The sequence below is a fragment of the Neovison vison genome, chromosome 8, assembly GCF_020171115.1.
Source record: "Neovison vison isolate M4711 chromosome 8, ASM_NN_V1, whole genome shotgun sequence".
NCBI classification, from domain to species: domain Eukaryota; kingdom Metazoa; phylum Chordata; class Mammalia; order Carnivora; family Mustelidae; genus Neogale; species Neogale vison.
In genome coordinates, this window is record NC_058098.1 from 35,174,348 (window position 1) to 35,199,453 (window position 25,106).

Below are 25,106 nucleotides of genomic sequence, written 5' to 3' on the forward strand. Positions count from 1 at the left end.
TAGAGCATTGGTTTTAGGAATGAACTCAGCGTCTCCACATTAACTTCCCAAGTGAAGGAGAAGGAAATGCTCACCTCTCACACTGCATGTGTGTGGGACTCTCTAACACTTCAGAAGGAGCCTGAAGGGTTTGGAGCACCCCCATCCCTCAGGTCTCCCTGATGTCACCCCCAGCCCTTCCTGTCTTCCCATGATCTCTAGCTCCGTCAGCTCTGCCCCTGAATTCAGACTCTCCCCAGTTCCTTTCATCCAGGAGAAGTAATGGTCCACCCATCCCATGCCTACAGTCTTGGCCCTCTCTTTCTCTTTCTCCCTAAACCTTTGTCAATCCGGACTCCCAAGCTGGGAAGCTTCACCCAACAACCACCCCAAATCTGCTTGTTAACAAGGACAGGGATTGGGACCCACTTAGAGTAGAGCACGCGTTTCTTCATCTATACAACTGTTTACTTCATCGACACAATTGGATTCAAACTATTCAATGGTTGTTATGAGAACACCACAAGATAATATTAAAGATGTACTCTGTATAAACATCTCCAGTGTTTGGTAACAGGTCAGGCTTGTTTCCTAGGGTATTCCTACAAAATCCACAGATTATTAGAAGTTTGATGCCTGCCTTGCCTCCCACCAGCATCTGCTCTGGCATCAGTCCTGGGATCAAACAATCACAATGAGGTGGACGCAGAGCCCCTGAATGCACCCTGTCCCTGTGTGGGAACTGCCCGACCTCCTCTCTGGAGTCAGAGGAGACCACAGTCACAGCAGGGATGCTGGCAAAGGCAGAAACCATAGACCTAACTGTCAATTAGTCCTAGATTACTTTCCAGTACAACCCACTACTGACAATTACTTGATACATGGTACATTCTATTTATGTCTACCTTGGTCTTGAGGGTGACTGCCGATACTCAGCTCTTGAGAGGGAGTGACTGTGACCATTCTTGTATGAGGTCTTGGTGGTCCAATACTTTTTTTTTTTTTAAGATTTTATTTATTTATTTGACAGACAGAGATCACAAGTAGGCAGAGAGACAGGCAGAGAGAGAGAGAGAGGAGGAAGCAGGCTCCCTGCTGAGCTGAAAGCCCGATGCGGGCTTGATCCCAGGACCTTGGGATCATGACCTGAGCTGAAGGCAGAGGCTTTAACCCACTGTCCCACCCACGCGCCCCGGTCTTGGTGGTCCAATCTTAACTGGAAGCCTAGAATCCACCTCCTAAGTTCCAGGATCATGGACTAGGAACATCCAATTATTTGGGGCTTGTTTCAGTGAGTCGCAGGTGTGGGCTACTTTCGGTGTGGTTACAGAGCTGCCTGGGTGTTAAGATGAACAACCTGGAGGGGGTACCTGGGTGGCTCAGTGGCTTAAGCCTCTGCCTTCAGCTCAGGTCGTGATCTCAGGGTCCTGGGATTGAGCCCTGCATCGGGCTCTCTGCTCGGCATGGAGCCTGCTTCCTTCTCTCTCTCTGCCTGCCTCTCTGCCTACTTGTGATCTCTGTCTGTCAAATAAATAAATAAAATCTTAAAAAAAAAAAAAAGAAAAAAGAAAAAAAAGAAAGATGAACAACCTGGAGGCCCAGAAGAGGAGTGATGCTTACAACCTCCCTCCTGGAAAGGGAAGAAGGGGTGAGGTCCCACAGTGATCACTTTCCTGCGATAGAACCCTCTCCCCTGAAACCATCAACTGCGTCTGGAGGAACAACATCTGAGTTTAAAGCTGCTCCATCTTGGAAAGGAAATGTTAAGGTAGAGGTAGCTTAAGTAAAACCCTGCAGTAAAAAAAAGAAAGATGGTACTTACAAGTGGTTGATGATGATTTTATATTTTTAACTTTCAGAGGGGTCTGTGGGCATGCATGTGCACATGGTGGGGGGCGGGCATGGGGCACATCAAATCCTAATCTCACTGATACAAGGCAAAACTGTTCTCAGAAGCTTTCAGATACTACTGGATCATAGAAATGAATGTATACAATACATCTGTCTTTGGTCTTGGCTTTGTCTACTGCTTTGGAACAAAGGGTACATCATGTCCAAATATCCTGACTTTAGGCAAGTGAGAGAATTTAAGGCCACTGTGATGGGTTTCTTCCACATTCTCTCTGGCTGTGGGAAGGTTGAAAAGGCATACTGAAAATGGAAGGAGAGATTCCAGGACATAAGGGGCACTGAAAGAATTGTTATCCCCAGCGGTTTTGCAAGTGTGAATGGAAATACTAGTGATAACCTTAGCAAAGGATTAACAACCCATTCTCCTAGGGAATGTCTTGGTTTCAGTCAACAGACCCTGCTGTAGGTTTTTGTGGTTGGTTGGTTTAGATGAGAGGCTTTAAAATACAGGTGATGTGCCCCACAGATTTCATGATTACATTTTCCTTTCCAAAAAAAGTAAGTCTTTAAAACACACTATTTGTTTTGTAAGAAGATTTGTCAAAATCATATAATCAGAAGGATTCCTTGAATCTCAACTCTTATACCCGTTTAATTAATAATGTCCCTAAACGCTGCGGGATGGCATACCAAATCAATATAGTTGGGACACTTTAAATTGGATTGTGCTTTTACTCTTTTTAAAGAGTTTATTTATCCATAAGAGAGAGAGAGAGAGTGCACACAAGCAGGGGGCGCAGTAGGCAGAAGGCAGAAGAAGGCTCCCACCTGAGAGGCTCAATCTCAGGACTTCAGGATCATGACCCGAGCTGAAGGCAGACGCTTAACCAACTGAGCCACCCAGGCAACCTGGATCTGACTTTTAAATGAATCAATTCATTTCATAATAGAACAATTTCTTGATCTGAGACTGCAGTCCCTCATGCACTGGGGTTTAACCAATGGCAAACTCCTGATTGTGATTTCTAAAAGCCCCAACACCATCCAGACGCTCTTATCTACCTGACCATTATCTCCCACTCCTCTTCCCCAACCACTGTGCTCCAGCCCCATGAGGATCTGTTTGTCCTTTAAAGTCTTCATATTTGTTCCCACCACAGGGCCTTTGCACTGGTTTTTCCTTCCATCTGTGAATTTCTATCCTCCTGGGCTTCTCCTGGTTCCCTTATCACCTTCCCAGTAGGACTCTACTCAAGGACTCCAAATAACTTCCCCATGCCCTCAGTTTTTTAATATTTTATGTTTGATATTCTTCATCTCATTTAATGCTACCAAAGCTGTGTTGTTTACTTATTTACATGATCATTATCTGTTTCCTATGAGGGGTCAGGCTCCCCAGAATAGGCACCTGGCACTTCTTATTCAAATAGGAAGTTCCTCACCCAGAACTACCCCTGGGACAGAGTGAGCACTCAATAAATGAATGAGTGAAATTAATGTAAAATTTTCTGCATCCTGTGGGTTTTAAAGATACAGATCTCAGAACTGGCTCTGAGTTAATAAATAAGGATAGGCAACCCTTTGTACATGCTTAACAATGACATTATCAATATTTTTATAGGAGGCTAGGTATTGGTGTAATAATACATTTCATGGCCTTATGATAATTTATGTCTTTTTTCTCTTTTGAGATTCTATTTAAATTCAAGTTAGTTAACATACAGTGTAGTATTAGTTGCAGGAGTAGGATTTAGTGATTCATCCCTTTCATATAACACTCAGTGCTCAACAAAACAAGTGCCCTCGTTAATGCCCTTTACCTATTTACCCCATCCCCCTACCCACCTCCCTTCCAGCAACCCTCAGTTTTTCCCCTACAGTTAAGAGTCTCTTATGGTTTGTCACTCTCTCTGTTTTTATCTTATTTTATTTACTGTTTTTGTTGGTTTATAGGCACTTACTCTTTTTCTAAAAATGTTTATGGTTGAAGCAGGCAAGAAATCTTGATTTTCTTGAAATGCTTCGAAGACTCTGATGAATTAATATCTAAATATATAATTTGATCAACAGAATTAATTCAATCATAAGGGATATTTTTCTAAAGAACTGCTCACCAGATCTGTAATTTTATTCCATTATTAAACCAAAGAACAAACTGCAGAACGCATTCTTTTCCACACACTAAAGCTCCTAGAGAGTTCGGATCCTGGTCACATAAGCTGATCCTCACTTTATGGATAAGGAGACATCTGTTCCAAGAAGTCGGTAGGCTACTTATCTAAAGACACACAGAACTGGCAGATCTTGGGCCTCCACTCCAGTGTCGGACTCCCTGAACCCTCCCTCCTCTTTCCAATCCTAAGCGCCTAGCAGGGTGAGCATCTGGGCACTGGATTTCAGCTTGTAAGGAAGGTGCTACTATGTTCAGTAGGATATTTTAGTGGGACCATACCTGAAGGGAGGAAGACGTACAGCCACGCAGATTTAAGAAGAAAATCATGGGGGTGGGGTCCATCAGCTGTAAGAGGGTACCCGGTGGAAAACATTGGGATGAAAATAAGAGAGTAGGAACCACTCAGTGCAGCTAGCAGTGTAGGAGGCTTTCAGATTATAAGACATGCAACAGGCCCAGGGGCCCCAAAGTCATGAAGGGGCAGCCTTCGACTCTCACAGTTGCGGTGAGTGTCATTTGGCTATGAGCACAACAACCATCTGATGCCCAGTTTGAACCCCCTGGTGACAGCTCTCGGAAGATGAACGTGGCACTAGAAGAAATGATCCCTCCACACTTAAGTCTGAGCAGTGAGGAAGAGCCCTTCGGTGACATGGAAATGAGAAGGATCCTTGGGAGACCCTGTTCCCTTGGGTCAAAAGGAAATCAATGCCAGAAATGTTGGAGAGTTGCCTTGTAGTTCAAAAAAGTGGATGGCAAGAAGTGATCGGAGGAGTCAAGATGGCGGAGAAGTAGCAGGCTGAGACTACCTCAGCTAGCAGGAGATCAGCTAGAAAGCTTATCTAAAGATTGCAAACACCTGCAAATCCATCGGCAGATCGAGGAGAAGAAGAACAGCAATTCTAGAAACAGAAAAACAACCACTTTCTGAAAGGTAGGACTGGCGGAGAAGTGAATCCAAAGCGACGGGAAGATAGACCCCGGGGGGAGGGGCCGGCTCCCGGCAAGCGGCGGAGCAGCGGAGCACAAAATCAGGACTTTTAAAAGTCTGTTCCGCTGAGGGACATCGCTCCGGAGGCTAAACCGGGGCGAAGCCCACACAGGGTCGGCGTGACCTCAGGCCCTGCGGGGTCACAGAAGGATCGGGGGTGTCCGAGTGTCGCAGAGCTTGCGGATATTGGAACGGGAAAGCCGGCTGCAGAGACAGAGCCGACAGTAAGCTCGCAGCTCGGAGTTGCCTTGAACCGGCCACAAGCTCGGTGAGCTCGGAGCGCGGCCGGAGGTTGGGCAGACGCGAGTTACTGGGAGCTGTTCGCTGAGGGCGCACAGGGGAGCGGGGCCCCGGGCTCTCGGCTCCTCCGGGCAGGAGACCAGGAGGCCGCCATTTGTATTCCCGTCCTCCGGAACTCTACGGAAAGCGTGCAGGGAACAAAAGCTCCTGAAAGCAAAGCCGAGCAGATCACTCAGCCCGGCCCCCGGTAAGGGCGGTGTAATTCCGCCTGGGGCAAAGACACTTGAGAATCACTACACCAGGCCCCTCCCCCAGAAGATCAACAAGAAACCCAGGCAAGACCAAGTTCACCTACCAAGGAGTGCAGTTTCAATACCAAGGAGAGAGCAGCAGAATTCCAGAGAAGGAGAAAACAAACCACGGAACTCATGGCTTTCTGCCTGTGATTTTTCAGTCTTGCAGTTAATTTAATTTTTTTCTTTTTCATTTTTTTTCTCTTCTTCTGCTAAAATTTTTTATAACTTTTACCCTTTTCTCTTTTAACGTTCTTTAACTGGATTATCTAATATATATATTTTTCTTTTTTATACTTTTGTTTATTCATTTTCTTTTTTTTTTAATTCTTTTTTTTTCTTTTTTTCTTTCTTTCTTTTTGAACCTTTTTTTATCCCCAAATCAGAAGAGATCCTAATCTCTTCAATCTTTTTTTTCTTAATTCTTTTTTAAATTCTTCATTGAATTTTTAATTCAATCTCTTTTTTTTAATTCTTTTTTTCTTTTTTTTCTTTCTTTCTTTTTGAACCTCTTTTTATCCCCAAATCAGAAGAGATCCCAATCAGAAGAGATTGGGAGATCCCAATCAGAAGAGATTGGGAGATCCCAATCAGAAGAGATTGGGAGATCCCAATCAAAGGAGATCCCAATCAGAGGAGATCCTTCACCCAATCGTGAGTGGGGAGAAATCCCCCCTCACGATTTGGGATCTCTTCTGATTTGGATAAAGCATATTTTCCTGGGATTGTTGCCACCCTTTTAGTATTTTACTTGCTCCTTCATATACTCTTAGCTGGACAAAATGACAAGGCGGAAAAATTCACAACAAAAAAAAGAACAAGAGGCAGTACCGAAGGCTAGGGACCTATTCAATACAGACATTGGTAATATGTCAGATCTAGAGTTCAAAATGACAATTCTCAAGGTTATAGCCGGGCTTGAAAAAGGCATGGAAGATATTAGAGAAACCCTCTCCAGAGATATAAAAGCCCTTTCTGGAGAAATAAAAGAACTAAAATCTAACCAAGTTGAAATCAAAAAAGCTATTAATGAAGTTCAATCAAAAATGGAGGCTCTCACTGCTAGGATAAATGAGGCAGAAGAAAGAATTAGCGATATAGAAGACCAAATGACAGAGAATAAAGAAGCTGAGCAAAAGAGGGACAAACAGCTACTGGACCATGAGGGGAGAATTCGAGAGATAAGTGACACCATAAGACGAAACAACATTAGAATAATTGGGATTCCAGAAGAAGAAGAAAGAGAGAGGGGAGCAGAAGGTATACTGGAGAGAATTATTGGGGAGAATTTCCCCAATATGGCAAAGGGAACGAGCATCAAAATTCAGGAGGTTCAGAGAACGCCCCTCAAAATCAATAAGAATAGGCCCACACCCCGTCACCTAATAGTAAAATTTACAAGCCTTAGTGACAAAGAGAAAATCCTGAAAGCAGCCCGGGAAAAGAAGTCTGTAACATACAATGGTAAAAGTATTAGATTGGCAGCTGACTTATCCACAGAGACCTGGCAGGCCAGAAAGAGCTGGCATGACATTTTCAGAGCACTAAACGAGAAAAACATGCAGCCAAGAATACTATATCCAGCTAGGCTATCATTGAAAATAGAAGGAGAGATTAAAAGCTTCCAGGACAAACAAAAACTGAAAGAATTTGCAAACACCAAACCAGCTCTACAGGAAATACTGAAAGGGGTCCTCTAAGCAAAGAGAGAGCCTACAAGTGGTAGATCAGAAAGGAACAGAGACAATATACAGTAACAGTCACCTTACAGGCAATAGAATGGCACTAAAATCATATCTCTCAATAGTTACCCTGAATGTTAATGGGCTAAATGCCCCAATCAAAAGACACAGGGTATCAGAATGGATAAAAAAAACAAAACCCATCTATATGTTGCCTCCAAGAAACTCATTTTAAACCCGAAGACACCTCCAGACTTAAAGTGAGGGGGTGGAAAAGAATTTACCATGCTAATGGACATCAGAAAAAAGCAGGAGTGGCAATCCTTATATCAGATCAATTAGATTTTAAGCCAAAGACTATAATAAGAGATGAGGAAGGACACTATATCATACTCAAAGGGTCTGTCCAACAAGAAGATCTAACAATTTTAAATATCTATGCCCCCAACGTGGGCGCAGCCAACTATATAAACCAATTAATAACAAAATCAAAGAAACACATCAACAATAATACAATAATAGTAGGGGACTTTAACACTCCCCTCACTGAAATGGACAGATCATCCAAGCAAAAGATCAACAGGGAAATAAAGGCCTTAAATGATACACTGGATGAGATGGACATCACAGATATATTCAGAACATTTCATCCCAAAGCAACAGAATACACATTCTTCTCTAGTGCACATGGAACATTCTCCAGAATAGATCACATCCTCGGTCCCAAATCAGGACTCAACCGGTATCAAAAGATTGGGATCATTCCCTGCATATTTTCAGACCACAATGCTCTGAAGCTAGAACTCAACCACAAGAGGAAGTTTGGAAAGAACCCAAATACATGGAGACTAAACAGCATCCTTCTAAAGAATGAATGGGTCAACCGGGAAATTAAAGAAGAATTGAAAAAAATCATGGAAACGAATGATAATGAAAATACAACGGTTCAAAATCTGTGGGACACAACAAAGGCAGTCCTGAGAGGAAAATATATAGCGGTACAAGCTTTTCTCAAGAAACAAGAAAGGTCTCAGGTACACAACCTAACCCTACACCTAAAGGAGCTGGAGAAAGAACAAGAAAGAAACCCTAAGCCCAGCAGGAGAAGAGAAATCATAAAGATCAGAGCAGAAATCAATGAAATAGAAACCAAAAAAACAATAGAACAAATCAACCAAACTAGGAGCTGGTTCTTTGAAAGAATTAATAAAATTGATAAACCCTTGGCCAGACTTATCAAAAAGAAAAGAGAAAGGACCCAAATAAATAAAATCATGAATGAAAGAGGAGAGATCACAACTAACACCAAAGAAATACAAACTATTATAAGAACATACTATGAGCAACTCTACGCCAACAAATTTGACAATCTAGAAGAAATGGATGCATTCCTAGAAACATATAAACTACCAAAATTGAACCAGGAAGAAATAGAAAGCCTGAACAGACCCATAACCAGTAAGGAGATTGAAACAGTCATTAAAAATCTCCAAACAAACAAAAGCCCAGGGCCAGATGGCTTCCCGGGGGAATTCTACCAAACATTTAAAGAAGAACTAATTCCTATTCTCCTGAAACTGTTCCAAAAAATAGAAATGGAAGGAAAACTCCCAAACTCATTTTATGAGGCCAGCATCACCTTGATCCCAAAACCAGACAAGGATCCCATCAAAAAAGAGAGCTATAGACCAATATCCTTGATGAACACAGATGCGAAAATTCTCACCAAAACACTAGCCAATAGGATTCAACAGTACATTAAAAGGATTATTCACCACGACCAAGTGGGATTTATCCCAGGGCTGCAAGGTTGGTTCAACATCCGCAAATCAGTCAATGTGATACAACACATCAATAAAAAAAAGAACAAGAATCATATGATACTCTCAATAGATGCTGAAAAAGCATTTGACAAAGTACAGCATCCCTTCCTGATCAAAACCCTTCAGTGTGTAGGGATAGAGGGCACATACCTCAATATCATCAAAGCCATCTATGAAAAACCCACTGCAAATATCATTCTCAATGGAGAAAAACTGAAAGCTTTTCCACTAAGGTCAGGAACACGGCAGGGATGTCCATTATCACCACTGCTATTCAACATAGTACTAGAAGTCCTAGCCTCAGCAATCAGACAACAAAAGGAAATTAAAGGCATCCAAATCGGCAAAGAAGAAGTCAAATCATCACTCTTCGCAGATGATATGATACTCTATGTGGAAAACCCAAAAGACTCCACTCCAAAACTTCTAGAACTTATACAGGAATTCAGTAAAGTGTCAGGATATAAGATCAATGCACAGAAATCAGTTGCATTTCTCTACACCAACAACAAGACAGAAGAAAGAGAAATTAAGGAGTCAATCCCATTTACAATTGCACCCCAAACCATAAGATACCTAGGAATAAACCTTACCAAAGAGGCTAAGAATCTATACTCAGAAAACTATAAAGTACTCATGAAAGAAATTGAGGAAGACACAAAGAAATGGAAGAATGTTCCATGCTCCTGGATTGGAAGAATAAATATTGTGAAAATGTCTATGCTACCTAAAGCAATCTACACATTTAATGCAATTCCTATCAAAGTACCATCCATCTTTTTCAAAGAAATGGAACAAATAATTTTAAAATTTATATGGAACCAGAAAAGACCTCGAATAGCCAAAGGGATATTGAAAAACAAAGCCAAAGTTGGTGGCATCACAATTCCAGACTTCAAGCTTTACTACAAAGCTGTCATCATCAAGACAGCATGGTACTGGCACAAAAACAGACACATAGACCAATGGAACAGAATAGAGAGCCCAGAAATAGACCCTCAACTCTATGGTCAACTAATCTTCGACAAAGCAGGAAAGAATGTCCAATGGAAAAAAGACAGCCTCTTCAATAAATGGTGTTGGGAAAATTGGACAGCCACGTGCAGAAAAATGAAATTGGACCATTTCCTTACACCACACACAAAAATAGATTCAAAATGGATTAAGGACCTCAATGTGAGAAAGGAATCCATCAAAATCCTTGAGGAGAACACAGGCAGCAACCTCTTCGACCTCAGCCGCATCAACATCTTCCTAGGAACATCGCCAAAGGCAAGGGAAGCAAGGGCAAAAATGAACTTTTGGGATTTCATCAAAATCAAAAGCTTTTGCACAGCAAAGGAAACAGTTAACAAAACCAAAAGACAACTGACAGAATGGGAGAAGATATTTGCAAACGACATATCAGATAAAGGACTAGTGTCCAAAATCTATAAAGAACTTAAACTCAACACCCAAAGAACAAATAATCCAATCAAGAAATGGGCAGAGGACATGAACAGACGTTTCTGCCAAGAAGACATCCAGATGGCCAACAGACACATGAAAAAGTGCTCCATATCACTCGGCATCAGGGAAATACAAATCAAAACCACAATGAGATATCACCTCACACCAGTCAGAATGCCTAAAATCAACAAGTCAGGAAATGACAGATGCTGGCGAGGATGCGGAGAAAGGGGAACCCTCCTACACTGTTGGTGGGAATGCAAGCTGGTGCAACCACTCTGGAAAACAGCATGGAGGTTCCTCAAAATGTTGAAAATAGAACTGCCCTATGACCCAGCAATTGCACTACTGGGAATTTACCCTAAAGATACAAACGTAGTGATCCAAAGGGGCACGTGCACCCGAATGTTTATAGCAGCAATGTCCACAATAGCCAAACTATGGAAAGAACCTAGATGTCCATCAACAGATGAATGGATCAAGAAGATGTGGTATATATACACAATGGAATACTATGCAGCCATCAAAAGAAACGAAATCTTGCCATTTGCGACAACATGGATGGAACTAGAGCGTATCATGCTTAGCGAAATAAGTCAAGCGGAGAAAGACAACTATCATATGATCTCCCTGATATGAGGGAGTGGTGATGCAACATGGGGGCTTAAGTGGGTAGGAGAAGAATCCATGAAACAAGATGGGATAGGGAGGGAGACAAACCATAAGTGACTCTTAATCTCACGAAACAAACTGTGGGTTGCTGGGGGGAGGGGGGTTGGGAGAAGGAGGGAAGGTTATGGACATTGGGGAGGGTATGTGCTTTTGGGTAAATTGGAAGGGGAGATGAACCATGAGAGACTATGGACTCTGAAAAACAGTCTGAGGGGTTTGAAGTGGCGGGGGGGTGGGAGGTTGGGGTACCAGGTGGTGGGTATTATAGAGGGCACAGCTTGCATGGAGCACTGGGTGTGGTGAAAAAATAATGAATACTGTTTTTCTGAAAATAAATAAATTGGAAAAAAAAAAAAAAAAGTGGATGGCAAAACTTCCCAAGCAAGTGGTGAGTCCCACGGAAACAGAACTAAATTAAGGATGACGTGGCTCTGAAGACACAAATCCTGAATGTGAAATTGTGAATCAGGAAAAGAGACAGAGGGTGGAGAATTAGAGAGTAATTATGATGGGAGTGTTCTGTGATGAGCTTTCTACTTAGGCTCTGCTGGTGGAGAATACGAAACAGCGGCACAAGCCCTCAAGAAGGACGGATGGTGTGGCCAGACCTGAGCCTTTCCTGCTCTTGATTTTCCCTGTTTCTGAGAGTAGGATGCTTTCTGACGTGATGGCCAAGGGTGGGGGGTAAAGGAGGAAGGAGAACCTCACTTTAAAGGACAATAAAACACCAAAGATGACAAAGACGAAGCAAACCCAGGTGGAGCCAGTTTTGCTCTGGTATTCTTTGCACATCTTCAACCTTGAAAAGATAAAGAGAAGACTTATCTTTAAAGAAAGGATAAAGATAAAGAATTTGAAAGATAAATTAGAGAAGGGATGGTGAGCAAGGATGTAGCGATTTTCAATGATGCCGAAACTCTTGGTTGAGGCAAATTATATTCTGTGACACTGAAAAGGAAGGAATATTACATCCAAGGATCTCAGATAGTTGGAGAGACTTGAAGATTACCAGCCAACTAGAGAAGACAAACATCTCTATTAAAAAGGAAAAACCACCCAAAACCATCAGTAGAGGGTGAGGAGCAAATTGTAGAAGCCGCATATGATAAAATTTGACATCAGCCTGGGGCGCCTGGGTGGCTCAGTGGGTTAAGCCTCTGCCTTTGGCTCAGTTCATGACTCAGGGTCCTGGGATCGAGCCCCACGTCAGGCTCTCTGCTCAGCGGGGAGCCTCCTTCCTCCTCTCTCTGCCTGCCTTTCCGTGTACTTGTGATCTCTCTCTGTCTCTGTCAAATAAATAAAATCTTAAAAAAAATCTTTAAAATTTGACATCAGCCTAAACACAGTGGTTCTCAAATTTTTGGTCTCCAGAACTTCTTATAATTATTGAGGACAGACTCCGAAATACTTTGGTTTATGTTTTATCTATCAACATTTACTGTATTTGAAATCAAAACTGAGAAATATTTAGAACATATGAATACAAAGCACTGCTCCATTGGGTATCAGACCAATGACATCAAGACATGTCATGTAGCTCCTAGGAAGCTCCACTGTACACTTAGGAGAGAGTGAGAGTGGAAAATGCAAATGCAAATGACCCCATGGTACTATTAAAATGAGTTTGATCATGCAGACTCCCTCAAAGAGTTCAGACCACACTTTGAGAACTGCTACAAGAAAACTTCTCACCATGTGCCCAAGGAGACATGGACGTTCATGACAATATTACTCACAAATAGCAAATACTTGTCAATATCCCTTAATAGAGAAACAGATAAACTGTAAAAACAAACAAGCAAACAAAACAAACAAACAAAACAAAACAAAAACCCTCCAAACCCTCTAATTCCTAAATAAACTCATTTTCTACACATACATATGATTTATCTCAAAACAATGTTAAGCAAAACAGCAAGTTGGAGAATATTAGATATAGGATGACATCGTTTAATAAGATTTCAGTATAACAAATAATACTGTTATTTTATAGCTCTATACTCGAAACTGAAAACCAAATATGAAACAAATATTAAAACAGGCTATCTGTTCAGTTAGGTAGAAGCTACAAAGGCTTTTTAAGATCATCCTTTATATTTACTTTTAGCATCTTTTAAATGATTTCTAGGCTGTTTCAGAGAGTGATCATTAAATTCGAACTTCAGTCCAGCTAAAACAGTAGTTCTTAAAATGTGCCCCTCCCCTCAACCATCAGCAGCATGAGCAGCAAATGAGGGCTTGTTAAACATGCAAATCACCAAGCCCCCCCAGATCTACTGAATCTGAATCTCTAGGTTGGAGCTGGGAATCTGGGTTGTAACAAACTCCTTAGGAGATTTTGATTAAAGTCCAAGTTTAAGAAGCAAGGGACAAGAACAATGTGACCATTCAACCTGCCATTTATATAAATGCATCTCATTCGGAAGTAATTTTGGTAATATTGCTTATGATGTTCCATGGACAAAATGATGTTGGACAGAAAAAGGAGTTTCCCAAAGGTACTTACAAAATGTTTTAAAGGGATCTCCCCCAAACCCCTCCACCACCTCTGAGGGCTCAGATTTTCTCAGTTTGCCTACATGTTTTTGGCTGAGTACACGCATTTTAATTTCTGATGCAAGTCTGAGCTAACCTGTGCTTTTGGTTACATTTCTGAGCATTTGGAGATCCTGACCAGCATAAACTTGTATTGATTATACCTTATGCAGATAAATTCCTTTATAATTACCTAAATCAAATCTTAAAGTGTGGTTTCCAGACCAGCAGCATCAGCATCACCTGAAAACTTATTAGAAATGCAAATTTCTGACCCCAACCGAGTCCTGCTGAATCAGAAACTCTGGGGATGAGCCCTGCAATCTGTGTTTTATCAAGCCCTCCAGGGGACTCGGATGGACTATAGTTTGAGAAACACTGACTGAAATCGATCTATATGGAAGAAGGGTGTCTTGGCAAGGGAGACAAGCAATTTAAAGAAGGTTATGAATTGAAACAGCTGAAACTCTAATCAGAGAAGAGTTCATTGTGATGGTGAATTTCCCTTCAGAACCAGCCTGCCCAAAGCTTACTGACGGGTACCCAGGAACCGGCAATTTGCCACAGTGCAAGGCACTACGCATTTCTTTCATTTACTGCTTTCACGTCGCGATCTCTCATTGTTCTTTGACCCCGTTACAGGACAACCTGAGCAAATTAGAATTGCTGCTTTTACTTGAAGAACTTTGTCAAAAAAGCTTTAAATCTGCACAGCTCTTCTCACTCCTTTCTGTCAATTCCTTCATAACTTGTTTCAAGGGTTGTTAGGACTTCTGAAACAGATTCTGCATGATTTATTATGATATGTTTAAAATAGGGACGATTTCTTCAGAGAAGGCGTTTCCAAAGAGTGGGATCATCTGAACCACATGACATACTTTGGCCCCCTGAGCCTTTTCTTTATTCTAGAGGGGCTGGTGGAGTCTGCAGGATTCCCTCGGACCACCAGTACTGCCCAATAGCATTAACTGCACTCAGGATCAGGAGGAGAGTATCAAGTACGGATTTATTGGGCATCCTTCAGTTGAAAGCATTTGATTAACTTTACTTCTTCTGGGGAAAATTCAGCCTAGCTGAGTACTGTTTTGTCACTCCCCATCTGTATTTACTTTCTTTCTCACAGGCAAAATTGTGCCTGAAGTCCCATTTGCAAAATTCAGGCCTGGGTCTACGCTGGAGATGTATTTTCCAGTCATCTTGTGGTTTGCATGTAAGTGTCTCTAAAAAATATTTTCATTTAATACAGACTGGAGGCTCACTCATAGGGCATCAGGGCAAGAAGGCCCCTACCATGAGTAAGAGAATCCTGAGGCTCAGGAGCTTGGCAGGTAGGAAACCTTGCTCCGACTCTCCGTGGGGCTGACAAATTCTATCAGAGAGGATATGGGCCAGCCCACCTGAGAGATGGAAGAAATGAACTAGAAGTCTTGTTAAGTCCACCATCCACCAAGAACGGTGGATTATCACTGAGATAGGAATGTCCTCCTCTACCACCAGCCAGGACCTGCTAGGACTCAGACGAGTGAAAAAACCACAGTGAATAAACGATGCTCTCTAGTAAGACAGCACACGTCCTGGGCCTTTAGCTAGGATGTTATACTAAGACTGCCTCCTTCTAGAATGTTCCTCATCATCTGATAACCACACTCGATAACTGTATTTCACTTGGGCATTTTACCTTCTCTGTGACGATCAGTGGCAGAGAATTTTCTGGGCACAACGCATATTCCAATGCCTGAGTTTTAGAAAAACTTGGGATATGAGAAAAAATAAAAATAAATTAAAAAAATTCTTTCTAGTCCCAATTTCATATCAGATATGCCCCCTCCCATTATTTAGTCATTCTGAAGCATTAGGCTTCCCTTAGGGAGAAAATCCTATTCAATAAAAGGATACTGCCTAATATCAACCAGTAGAGTTGGTTAATTGGTCAGTTTCTATTAAGTATCATTACCCTTTTTGTCCCTAAAGATGTATCTTCTCAAATATCCATCTTTTGAGTATTTTACATTTTAGCTGCCTGAAAAATTTCAAAATCTTATCAGAAAATCAAACTGACAAAATGCACGATTAGAAGATTCTGTATTTATCTTTGGGTTGAACAGACCCACCCATTTCAATAACAGAATAGAAAACAAAACAAAACAGTACCAAAAGAAAATGACAAAAACTATGCTTGAATGATGGAATCACAGTGCTAATTTATTCAGCCTTGGTGATCTAAGAATTTCCAGTAACTCACCAGGTAGGCTTCTTTTTTGCATCCTCTAAAAACACAACCATTCCTGTTTTGTCTAAACACTTAAACACAATGTATTCAATATCCAAGTTTACTCAGAAGAAGTAAACTTACTTACCATACCTCAGATGTCTGCTAATGTCATGAGGAAGAGATATAGAATAGAATCTAATCTCTTAAATAACAGGACAATAAACTTCAATGACATTTAACCCCTATAGATAGCTTTTGGGCAATTGCTTGGTGGTCTACAGAATTCATACCATACTGAGACACATAAAGAAACAACAATGAGGGGCGCCTGGGTGGCTCAGTGGGTTAAAGCCTCTGTCTTCGGCTCAGGTCATGGTCCCAGGGTGTTGGGATCAAGCCCCGTGTTAAGCTCTCTGCTCAGCAGGGAGCCTGTTTCCCCCTCTCTCTCTGCCTGCCTCTCTGCCTACTTGTGATCTCTGTCAAATAAATAAATAAAATCTTAAAAAAAAAAAACAAAGAGGCAACCCACGGAATGGGAGAAGATATCTGCAAATGACAGTACAGACAAAAGGTTGATATCCAGGATCTATAATGAACTCCTCAAACTCAACCCACACGAAACAGGCAAACACATCAAAAAATGGGCAGAAGATATGAACAGACACTTCTCCAATCAAGACATACAAATGGCTATCAGACACATGAAAAAATGCTCATCATCATTAGCCCTCAGGGAGATTCAAATTAAAACCACATTGAGATATCACCTTACACCAGTTAGAATGGCCAAAATTAACAAAACAGGAAACAACATGTGTTGGAGAGGATGTGGAGAAAGGGGAACCCTCTTACACTGTTGGTGGGAATGCAAGTTGGTGCAGCCTCTTTGGAGAACAGTGTGGAGATTCCTCAAGAAATTAAAAATAGAGCTTCCCTATGACCCTGCCATTGCACTCCTGGGTATTTACCCCAAAGACACAGATGTCGTGAAAAGAAGGGCCATCTGTACCCCAATGTTTATAGCAGCAATGGCCACAGTCGCCAAACTATGGAAAGAACCAAGATGCCTTTCAACGGATGAATGGATAAGGAAGATGTGGTCCATATACACTATGGAGTATTATGCCTCCATCAGAAAGGATGAATACCCAACTTTTGTAGCAACATGGACGGGACTGGAAGAGATTATGCTGAGTGAAATAAGTCAAGCAGAGAGAGTCAATTATCATATGGTTTCACTTATTTGTGGAGCATAACAAATAGCATGGAGGACAAGGGGCGTTAGAGAGGAGTAGGGAATTTGGGTAAATTGGAAGGGGAGGTGAACCATGAGAGACTATGGACTCTGAAAAACAATCTGAGGGGTTTGAAGTGGCGGGGGTGGGTGGGAGGTTGGGGTACCAGGTGGTGGGTATTATAGAGGGCACGGCTTGCATGGAGCACTGGGTGTGGTGAAAATATAATGAATAATGTTTTTCTGAAAATAAATAAATTGAAAAAAAAAAAAAAGAAACAGCAATGACTGGATTTTCTCTATAGTCACTTGACATACCTGAAATTCCCAGTGATAGGTGTTATATGTAAACAATGAATCATGGAACATTACATCAAAAACTAATGACATACTGTATGGTGACTAACATAACATAATAACTAATACTAGTAAATTTATTGGAACTAATTTCTTCTTTAATGCAGTTACTCTCATGAACATCCCTTGCCAAAAATCTACTAGCCCTTTCTTTAAGGTAAATTATATCCTAAGACTCAAGTGACTCATTTTTATTTGAAATAGCTAGACCATGAAGACAAATATGAATATATATATATTTAAACATGATTACATATAAAACATGCACACGATTTTAGGTATGTAGTATATGTGCATGTATATACATACATAAGAATCATTATTGTTGAAAATCTGTTAGTATTAAGTTTTGTATACATGTTTAATCAATCTGAGGGCAAATACAGAACACCTAAAGGTTTTTATTTAATTTATTTAATTTCTATTTAATCAGAAGTTACCGCCAACACTTACCAGCGGGGGTCAATAATATTCTTCGGTATAAAGACTAGCAAACACCATTTTAAAGTAGAAATAGGGCTTCTCTATTTTGTGATTGCATTTTATGTGTTTTATGTGTTTGATTTTTAAAAAAATCTCACATCTGAAAGCTGAGGTTCCTTTTCATGTGCTGCAATTGACAATAAGTGGGGAACATTATACTCATTGGAGAATAAGTACGGATCATCAGCGGAGATTTAAAAACAAGTGCATGATTTAGGCACTTTTCTAGCTTGCCTGTAAGGATGGTGCCCTGCTTCAAATGAGAACATGCCTCTTGAGCCGACTAAAAGACAGAATCCCCGCCATACCTTCATGGGAGCCAGCTGGATGGGTGTGATGCAGGAAGGGTCCACCATGGGCTTCGGCCTATTGGCCGTGTCTGCTAAGAGGCTGTGCCACTGCTGGGGGAGGCCCGTGAACTTCTGTTCTTGCGGATCAAACCCAGTGTGCACCCTGTGTTCAAAGTTGGAGGGACCAGATATTTCAATCTTTTTCTTTTTCTTTCCGAACATGATGCAAACCTGGGAAATGCAAACAGAACAAGAGATCACTGGTTAGATCTCGCTGGCATTAAGATGACAGTAAAAATGATTCCGTTGCAGTTCTAGCTTTTCAATGATTCCTCTCTGTCTCAGCTGCAAAAGACAAAAGTTGGATTTTCAGGGTGCATAGAGGAGTTATTTCGTTCCTAATCTGTTTTCTCCTTGCCCTTGCCATGTGGAACATAGTTCCCTGTCCCACTGATCTTGGATTTGGCCATGGGACTGCTGTGCAGTCCAGGGTAGAGGGTTTTGAAGGCACTGTGTGTCTCCACTTTCCTCCTTGTGCTTTTGCCATCTGGCAAGAAGACCTGTCTTGTGCATATTCCCTCAGCCTGGATCCTGGAAGGAGAGATGTGTGAAACCGACCCAAATCCAACCTCCAGTCTGGATCCAGGCGCAGATGAGTCACAGGGGACTTGGGGTAAGAAAGCAATGTTTATAATTATGCCACTAAGATTCCAGCCTTGTTATGTGGTATTGGCAAAGCAAAAGCTGACAGGTACACTGGGAGAAGCATCTCAAAGTTTGGCATGCACTTAATATCTGAACACTTTTGGACAAACAGGGGTATAGATGAAAAATGGGGTTAATAATCACAATCACCAATAAGTCAATCAGAGAAAGACAATTATATGATCTGTGATATGAGGGATTTCAGAGGCAGGGGGTCCTGGGGAGTAGGGAGGGAAAAAATGAAATGAGATGGGATTGGGAGGGAGACAAACCACAAGAGACTCTTAATCTCACAGAACAAACTGAGGGTTGCTGGGGGGGGGTGTGGGATGGGGTGGCTGGGTGCTGAACATTGGGGAGGGTATGTGCTATGGTGAGTGCTGTGAATTGTGTAAGACTGATGATTCACAGACCTATACCCCTGAAACAAGTAATATGTTATATGTTTAAAAAAATCACATTCACCATATACAATTATTATGAGGCTGAAACAAGCAAACGTTTGTAAAACACTCTGAAAGGTACTCGGCACAAAGTTAAGTGCTGCAAATATTAAATAGATCTCTGAACAAATATGCAAGAAACCTGAGCGGAATTGCCTGCAGAGAAGGAGAGAAAAGTGGAGACACACAGTGCCTTCAAAACCCTCTACCCTGGACTGCACAGCAGTCCCATGGCCAAATCCAAGATCAGTGGGACAGGGAACTATGTTCCACATGGCAAGGGCAAGGAGAAAACAGATTAGGAACGAAATACCTCCTCTATGCACCCTGAAAAGCCAACTTTTCTCTTCTCTCCTTGTCCTTGTCAGGGACAAGGCAGGGAGGAAGACCACTTTTCCGTGGATATTATGTTTAGAACACTGCACAGTGTATTTTGTCTATATGAAACAATGTGGTTTACCTAATTGAAACATATTCTGTGACCAGGATACCTTCAGGATACCTGTAAAATAGTCACTGTGTGCTTAATGGTACTGAAAACATCTAAGATACCCTGGGTTTGAATCCCAGGCTGGTTCACCTACCCACTATGATCTTGGGTGTAACTGCTTTTCCGTCTCTTAGTTTGTGAATAGGACAATCATGATCATTTTGGGAATCCTGAAAACCCGGCTTTATATAAAGGGAGATGGTTTGGTTTCACTGTAGCTTTGCTGGGGAAGCCTTATTTCAGCACTTAGGCTTAAATAGGCGGCTTATCCACTCCTACAGCTCCATGTACCTATTCTTCACAGCCTTCATCCACTTGCTGTCAATTAATTAGGTATAATGGTGTGCCTGGGGCCTGTTTTCCCTACTAGAATAGAAGATCCACCAGAGAAGGGACACTGTTAGCTTATTCATTACGATGTGCCAGTGCCTGGCATACAGAAGGACTCAACAAATATTTGCTGATGGACTAAAATAACAAGCATGGTACATTTATTCATGTCTAGCACCTAGGGTAAGAGCTCCACAGATGTTAGCATCTTCCCCGGCTCTTCCCCTCTAACCCACCCTCTCTCTCCCTTGCCTTCATCTTCCATTCAAATGTGTTTCTTCTTGTAACCAGTTACTCTGCTTGGCAAACAGGGTCTTCCTGCTGCCTTCAAGCTTTCTCACGGTCCCATTCCATCCTCTACCGATATCTACTAGGTCTGTTGAGCTGCAATAGCAAAATACCCCAAACTGGGAGGTTTTTAAACAATAGCTGGTTCTTTCTCATGGGTCTGGAGTCTGGAATCCAAGATCAAGGCTCTGGCAGATTTGGTGTCTAGTGAGAACCTACTTCCCAGATGGCTATCTTTCCCCTAGAACCATGTTGGAAAGGAAGAGGGAGCTCTTGCTGGCCCCTTCTAATAAAGGCACTAATTCCATTCACAAGATTCAACCCTCATGAGCTGGTCATCTCCCGAAGGCTCTACTTTCTAACGCTATCTCTTTGAAGATTAGGAGTTCAACATATGGGTTTTGGAGGGACACATTTAGACCACAACACTGGATGGATATGTATTCTCTTGACTAGATTCCTCACAGCTTTAACTCCCCCAGACTATCAAAACCCATTTACCCATCCATCCTGGTTGTTACTTTGGACTAATTTGGAAAACGCATCAAGTGATTAAGAAAAATCAATGAACGATAAGGGCTCAAAACACCTTGATGTGTTGTCTCTTTTGGAGAGTATAACATAATTTTAAAAAACCCTTTAAGTGCTTTACAAAAGTGGACTAATAAATATAAGTCAGCTGATTTTAAACATCTGAGGACACCCCAAGCCAAAACTGTAAAGAACGAAAGGAATCCAGCTGTGGTTGATGACCCCTGCAATGGCCTACCAATGTTTCATGCCTCCCAGTGTCCATACCCCTGGGTGGGTCTCTCCCACATGACTCTGGGCCTGGATATGTAATTTGCTGTGGCCAACGGGACAAAGGAAACCATGACACAAGCATGAAAGGATCTTGCACATTGGGGCTTGCCCACCTGCTGCTCTTGGAACCAGCAGGCAGCTTGGGAACAAGCCAGTCCATCCTGCTGAGGATGACACACTTGGGTCCAGCCACCCATCAGCCCAACCAGGAACCGGTCCAGGTAGCAGAGCCACATAGCTGACTAGCAGCTCTTTAGGAGGGGAGTCCAGTCAAAACCAGCAGAAGAACCATGCAGGTGAGCTAGGTCCAAAGTGCTGGCCTACAGAATCAGGACACACTAAATGATCTGTTGCTTTAAGTCATTACATAGTGGAGCACATTTTGGCACAGAAATGCTAAGAGCAAAGACTTGCTTATCATCCCATATCTTGTATCTTCAGATGCCCATCATGTTTCTTCTTCTACTTTAGCTGCTTCAAAGTCACAAGTAATAATGTTCAATCTGGGTCACTACATTAGCTGCTATACAATTCTATTAACTCAGAGAAATCTTAATTGTGATACTACTCTCTGGTTGGATATGGGCCTGTAATATGGTCAGGATATTATGCCAAGTAAGTAAGTGAGTCTACATACCATCTTTCAGTGTTATTTAGTGAAAACAAAAATAATTTGAAAATATAATTTGGTCATATGTTGGCTGAGTCCACCTGATGTTTTAATAAACTTTATGACCATTTTTAAAAAAACAAGATAGCAATTATCATAGAAAAATCACATGAGATGAAGTGGGGTTTTTTGGTTTTGTTTTGTTTTTTTACATGAATTCACACATGAACAAGCACTGAAAATGCTAGGTCAAATATTTTTAGAACCAGAATAGAAATGTTTTACTATTCCCTTCCTACTGTGAATGTCCCAGTGGTTGCCATGCCACTCAAATGAGAATGTATAAAAGAAAATATCAATGAACGAATACTGTTCTTGTTCTAAAATAAGGCAGTTGTAGAGAGGAAATCTGTGGCTGAATTAATTTTCCTACACTGTACCCTGAGATACAACTATAATATAAATGGTTATAAATACAGCGAGACATATCTAGTAAGATTGAGTTGAAGAGTTACAGAGGAAGAAACCAGAAAGGAAAATTAAGAAGTTCTACATTTTCAAGCAACGTTCCTGTGAAGCTCACACTTGACTAAAAAGAGAGAGACTGTCCATGGTGGATGGAGATATTTCACTAGTAATGGCCATTACTCTGAGAGCAATGAGGAATCTCACAGTCAGGTGAAAGAATCCTGAGGCTTTTTACACCACGAAGCAGAGAGATACAAGGAAGGAGGCCCTCCTAAAACCCAAGATCTGCTTGATAAATGGTCTCCTCTCTCTGAGAGGTCCGTGCTTAGTCTGTCCCTGGCATAGTGCTCAAGGTTCATTGCGTCCACTTGCACTTAAAACTCACAATAATCCCAGGGCGCCTGGATCACTCAGTGGGTTAAAGCCTCTGCCTTCCGCTCAGGTCATGATCTCAGGGTCCTGGGATCGAGCCTTGCATGGGGCTCTCTGCTCAGTGGGGAGCCTACTTCCTCCTCTCTTTCTGCCTCTCTGCCTACTTGTGATCTTTCTCTATCAAATAAATAAATAAAATATTAAGAAAAAAAAACACCAAAACCTCACAATAACCCTACGTTGGCAGTGGGACCGGGAGGGGAATGTTTCAAGACCACTGTCAGGTTCGCTCTGCTGGGAGAACTCACAGCAACTTAGCATACAGTTCCACTCCAGCTGTGATTCATTACAGTGAACGTAGGCAAAGCATAATCGGCAAAGGGAAAAGGCGCATGGACAAAGTCTGGGGGAAACCAGGGGTAAGCTTCCAGGGGTCCTCTCCCAGTGGACTCACACAGGATCTGATTAATTCCTCTAGCCATGAACTGTGACAATACATGAAAAAATGCTGTCTACCAAGGAAGCTTTTTTATAGACTCAGTGCCTGAGGATTTTATTCAGTATTAGTCACATAGGCACCCTTTGCCTGGGCCATGCCAAAATTTTAGCCTCCAGAAGAAAAGCAGGGGTTCAGCATAAACAGTATTGTTCGCATAAACAGTTCAGTCACAGTAAACCATTTTTTATCAGGGAAAGGTGGGAACCCTCCTGGAATCTGAGCTCCCAGATGCCACCCAAGGGCCAAGCTTGCAAATCGGCTTTTCTAAGACATGCTCAGGCCTGCTATGTTAACTCTTCTCTGCACAGGAGGTGTTATCATCATAGCTCCATGGAGGAAACAAAATCTGAGAAGTTAAGAAATGACAAAGCTGGAGGCTCAGAACCTCCCAACACATGCTTTTCACTACTACACAATTCAATGTTGTCCTGCACTAGCCTTCTTTACCGCATATCCCACCCCTGCCCTTCTTAGGAAACTTGGTCCCCTAGAGATATGCCTGGGTGGGGATGGTGACCTCGAATAAGGGAACTATGAGATTCTGGAAATCTGGGGATCCCCTAATGTCTCTCCAGAAAGACCCTTTTTCCTGACCAAGCAGGACTCTGTCACTGAGAAGGGGCCAGAGTGCCTCTGGGAGCCAGGACAACCCCTCACACAGGAATAAAGACCCTTGCTGCTCAGCCTCCACATAAAGTAAGGGCACAGAACTCCTCATACTGCTCCTGAGTTCCAACAGACCTACTTCCAGAATGTTGTGGTAGCTACCATTCAGCACAGAAAATTCTGCTAATGGTGTTTATCTTTTAAAAAGATCTATTTATGTGAGAGGATGGGGGCGGAAGAAGAGAGAGAATCTCCAGTAGATTCCCCTCTGAGCGTGGGCCTGATGCAGGGCTCAGTCTCACGACCCTGAGATCATGAACCGGGCCAAAATCGGGTGTCAGAATCTTAGCCAACTGAGCCACCCAGGCGCCCCTGCTACAGGTTTTTAAATTAGGCATTTCAAGACTTTATATCTGCTATTTCCTAATTGCTTTGTTTCACTGTTAAACACACATGTGAACGCTTATCTGCTAGTTTGACTATGCATTAACCAAAGTGTGTTCCTGAGCACACCAGCTCTCTGAAAGGTGAAAACTGCAGGATGAAGGGTAGTTCCTTAGTGAAGTACATTTGGGGAAACGATGTGTTATATATATATTCTTTGTGGGACTTCTCTGCTACCGGGTAGTTTCATTCTTAGAGGAAGACTAAACAGATCCCAGAATCCATATTTCCAAAAGTTTCTTGCAAAAATCAGAGCAAACTGCACTTCTATGATGGACGGTTTTGGCCAGCATGTGTTCTTGCCTGGAAGCTGAGTCGTGGAAGAAACTGAAGGAAATCCAAACTCCCAGACTCCAACGCAACGCTCTGGCAGTTTCCCTGTCATCTCAGCCCGTGAGCTGCTTTCAGCAACATCACAGGCTCTCAGCCCCAGCTCAGCGCTGCCTGAAGCACATGCCCGGGCTCAAAGCCCTCGTTATGTGGCATCTTGTACCTTACATGACCAGAGATTCAAGGGACTAGTGAGCAAGAGAAGGGCACCTGGGATCCTTGGTGTCAGGCTCCCTGGTGTGGTAACACATCACCTCCCTGGGGACCAGAAAATGCTAAAATAGACTTAATATAGGACTAACCATGCCAGATGCTGTCCTGTCTGTATAAACTCAGGTATCCTCTTCATGGTAAGTTATGTTGTAAGGGCTATTGTTATTCTCACCATACAGATAAAGAAATGGAGTCTCAGTGGGGTTAAGAAGTGCCCAAGTTCACCCAGGTCGGAAGATG

The 25,106-nt window shown here is 42.1% G+C and overlaps 1 protein-coding gene across 1 annotated transcript in view; it reads right to left on the reverse strand.

The window, feature by feature from the left end:
- PAK5 (p21 (RAC1) activated kinase 5) overlaps positions 1 to 25,106 on the reverse strand; it is a 320,810-nt gene that overhangs the window by 97,261 nt on the left and 198,443 nt on the right. Inside the window, exon 3 of the mRNA XM_044263442.1 lies at positions 18,283 to 18,495. Within this exon, the coding sequence (XP_044119377.1) occupies positions 18,283 to 18,486 (204 nt within the window). The 5' untranslated portion in view covers positions 18,487 to 18,495. The remainder of the gene's footprint in view (positions 1 to 18,282; positions 18,496 to 25,106) is intronic.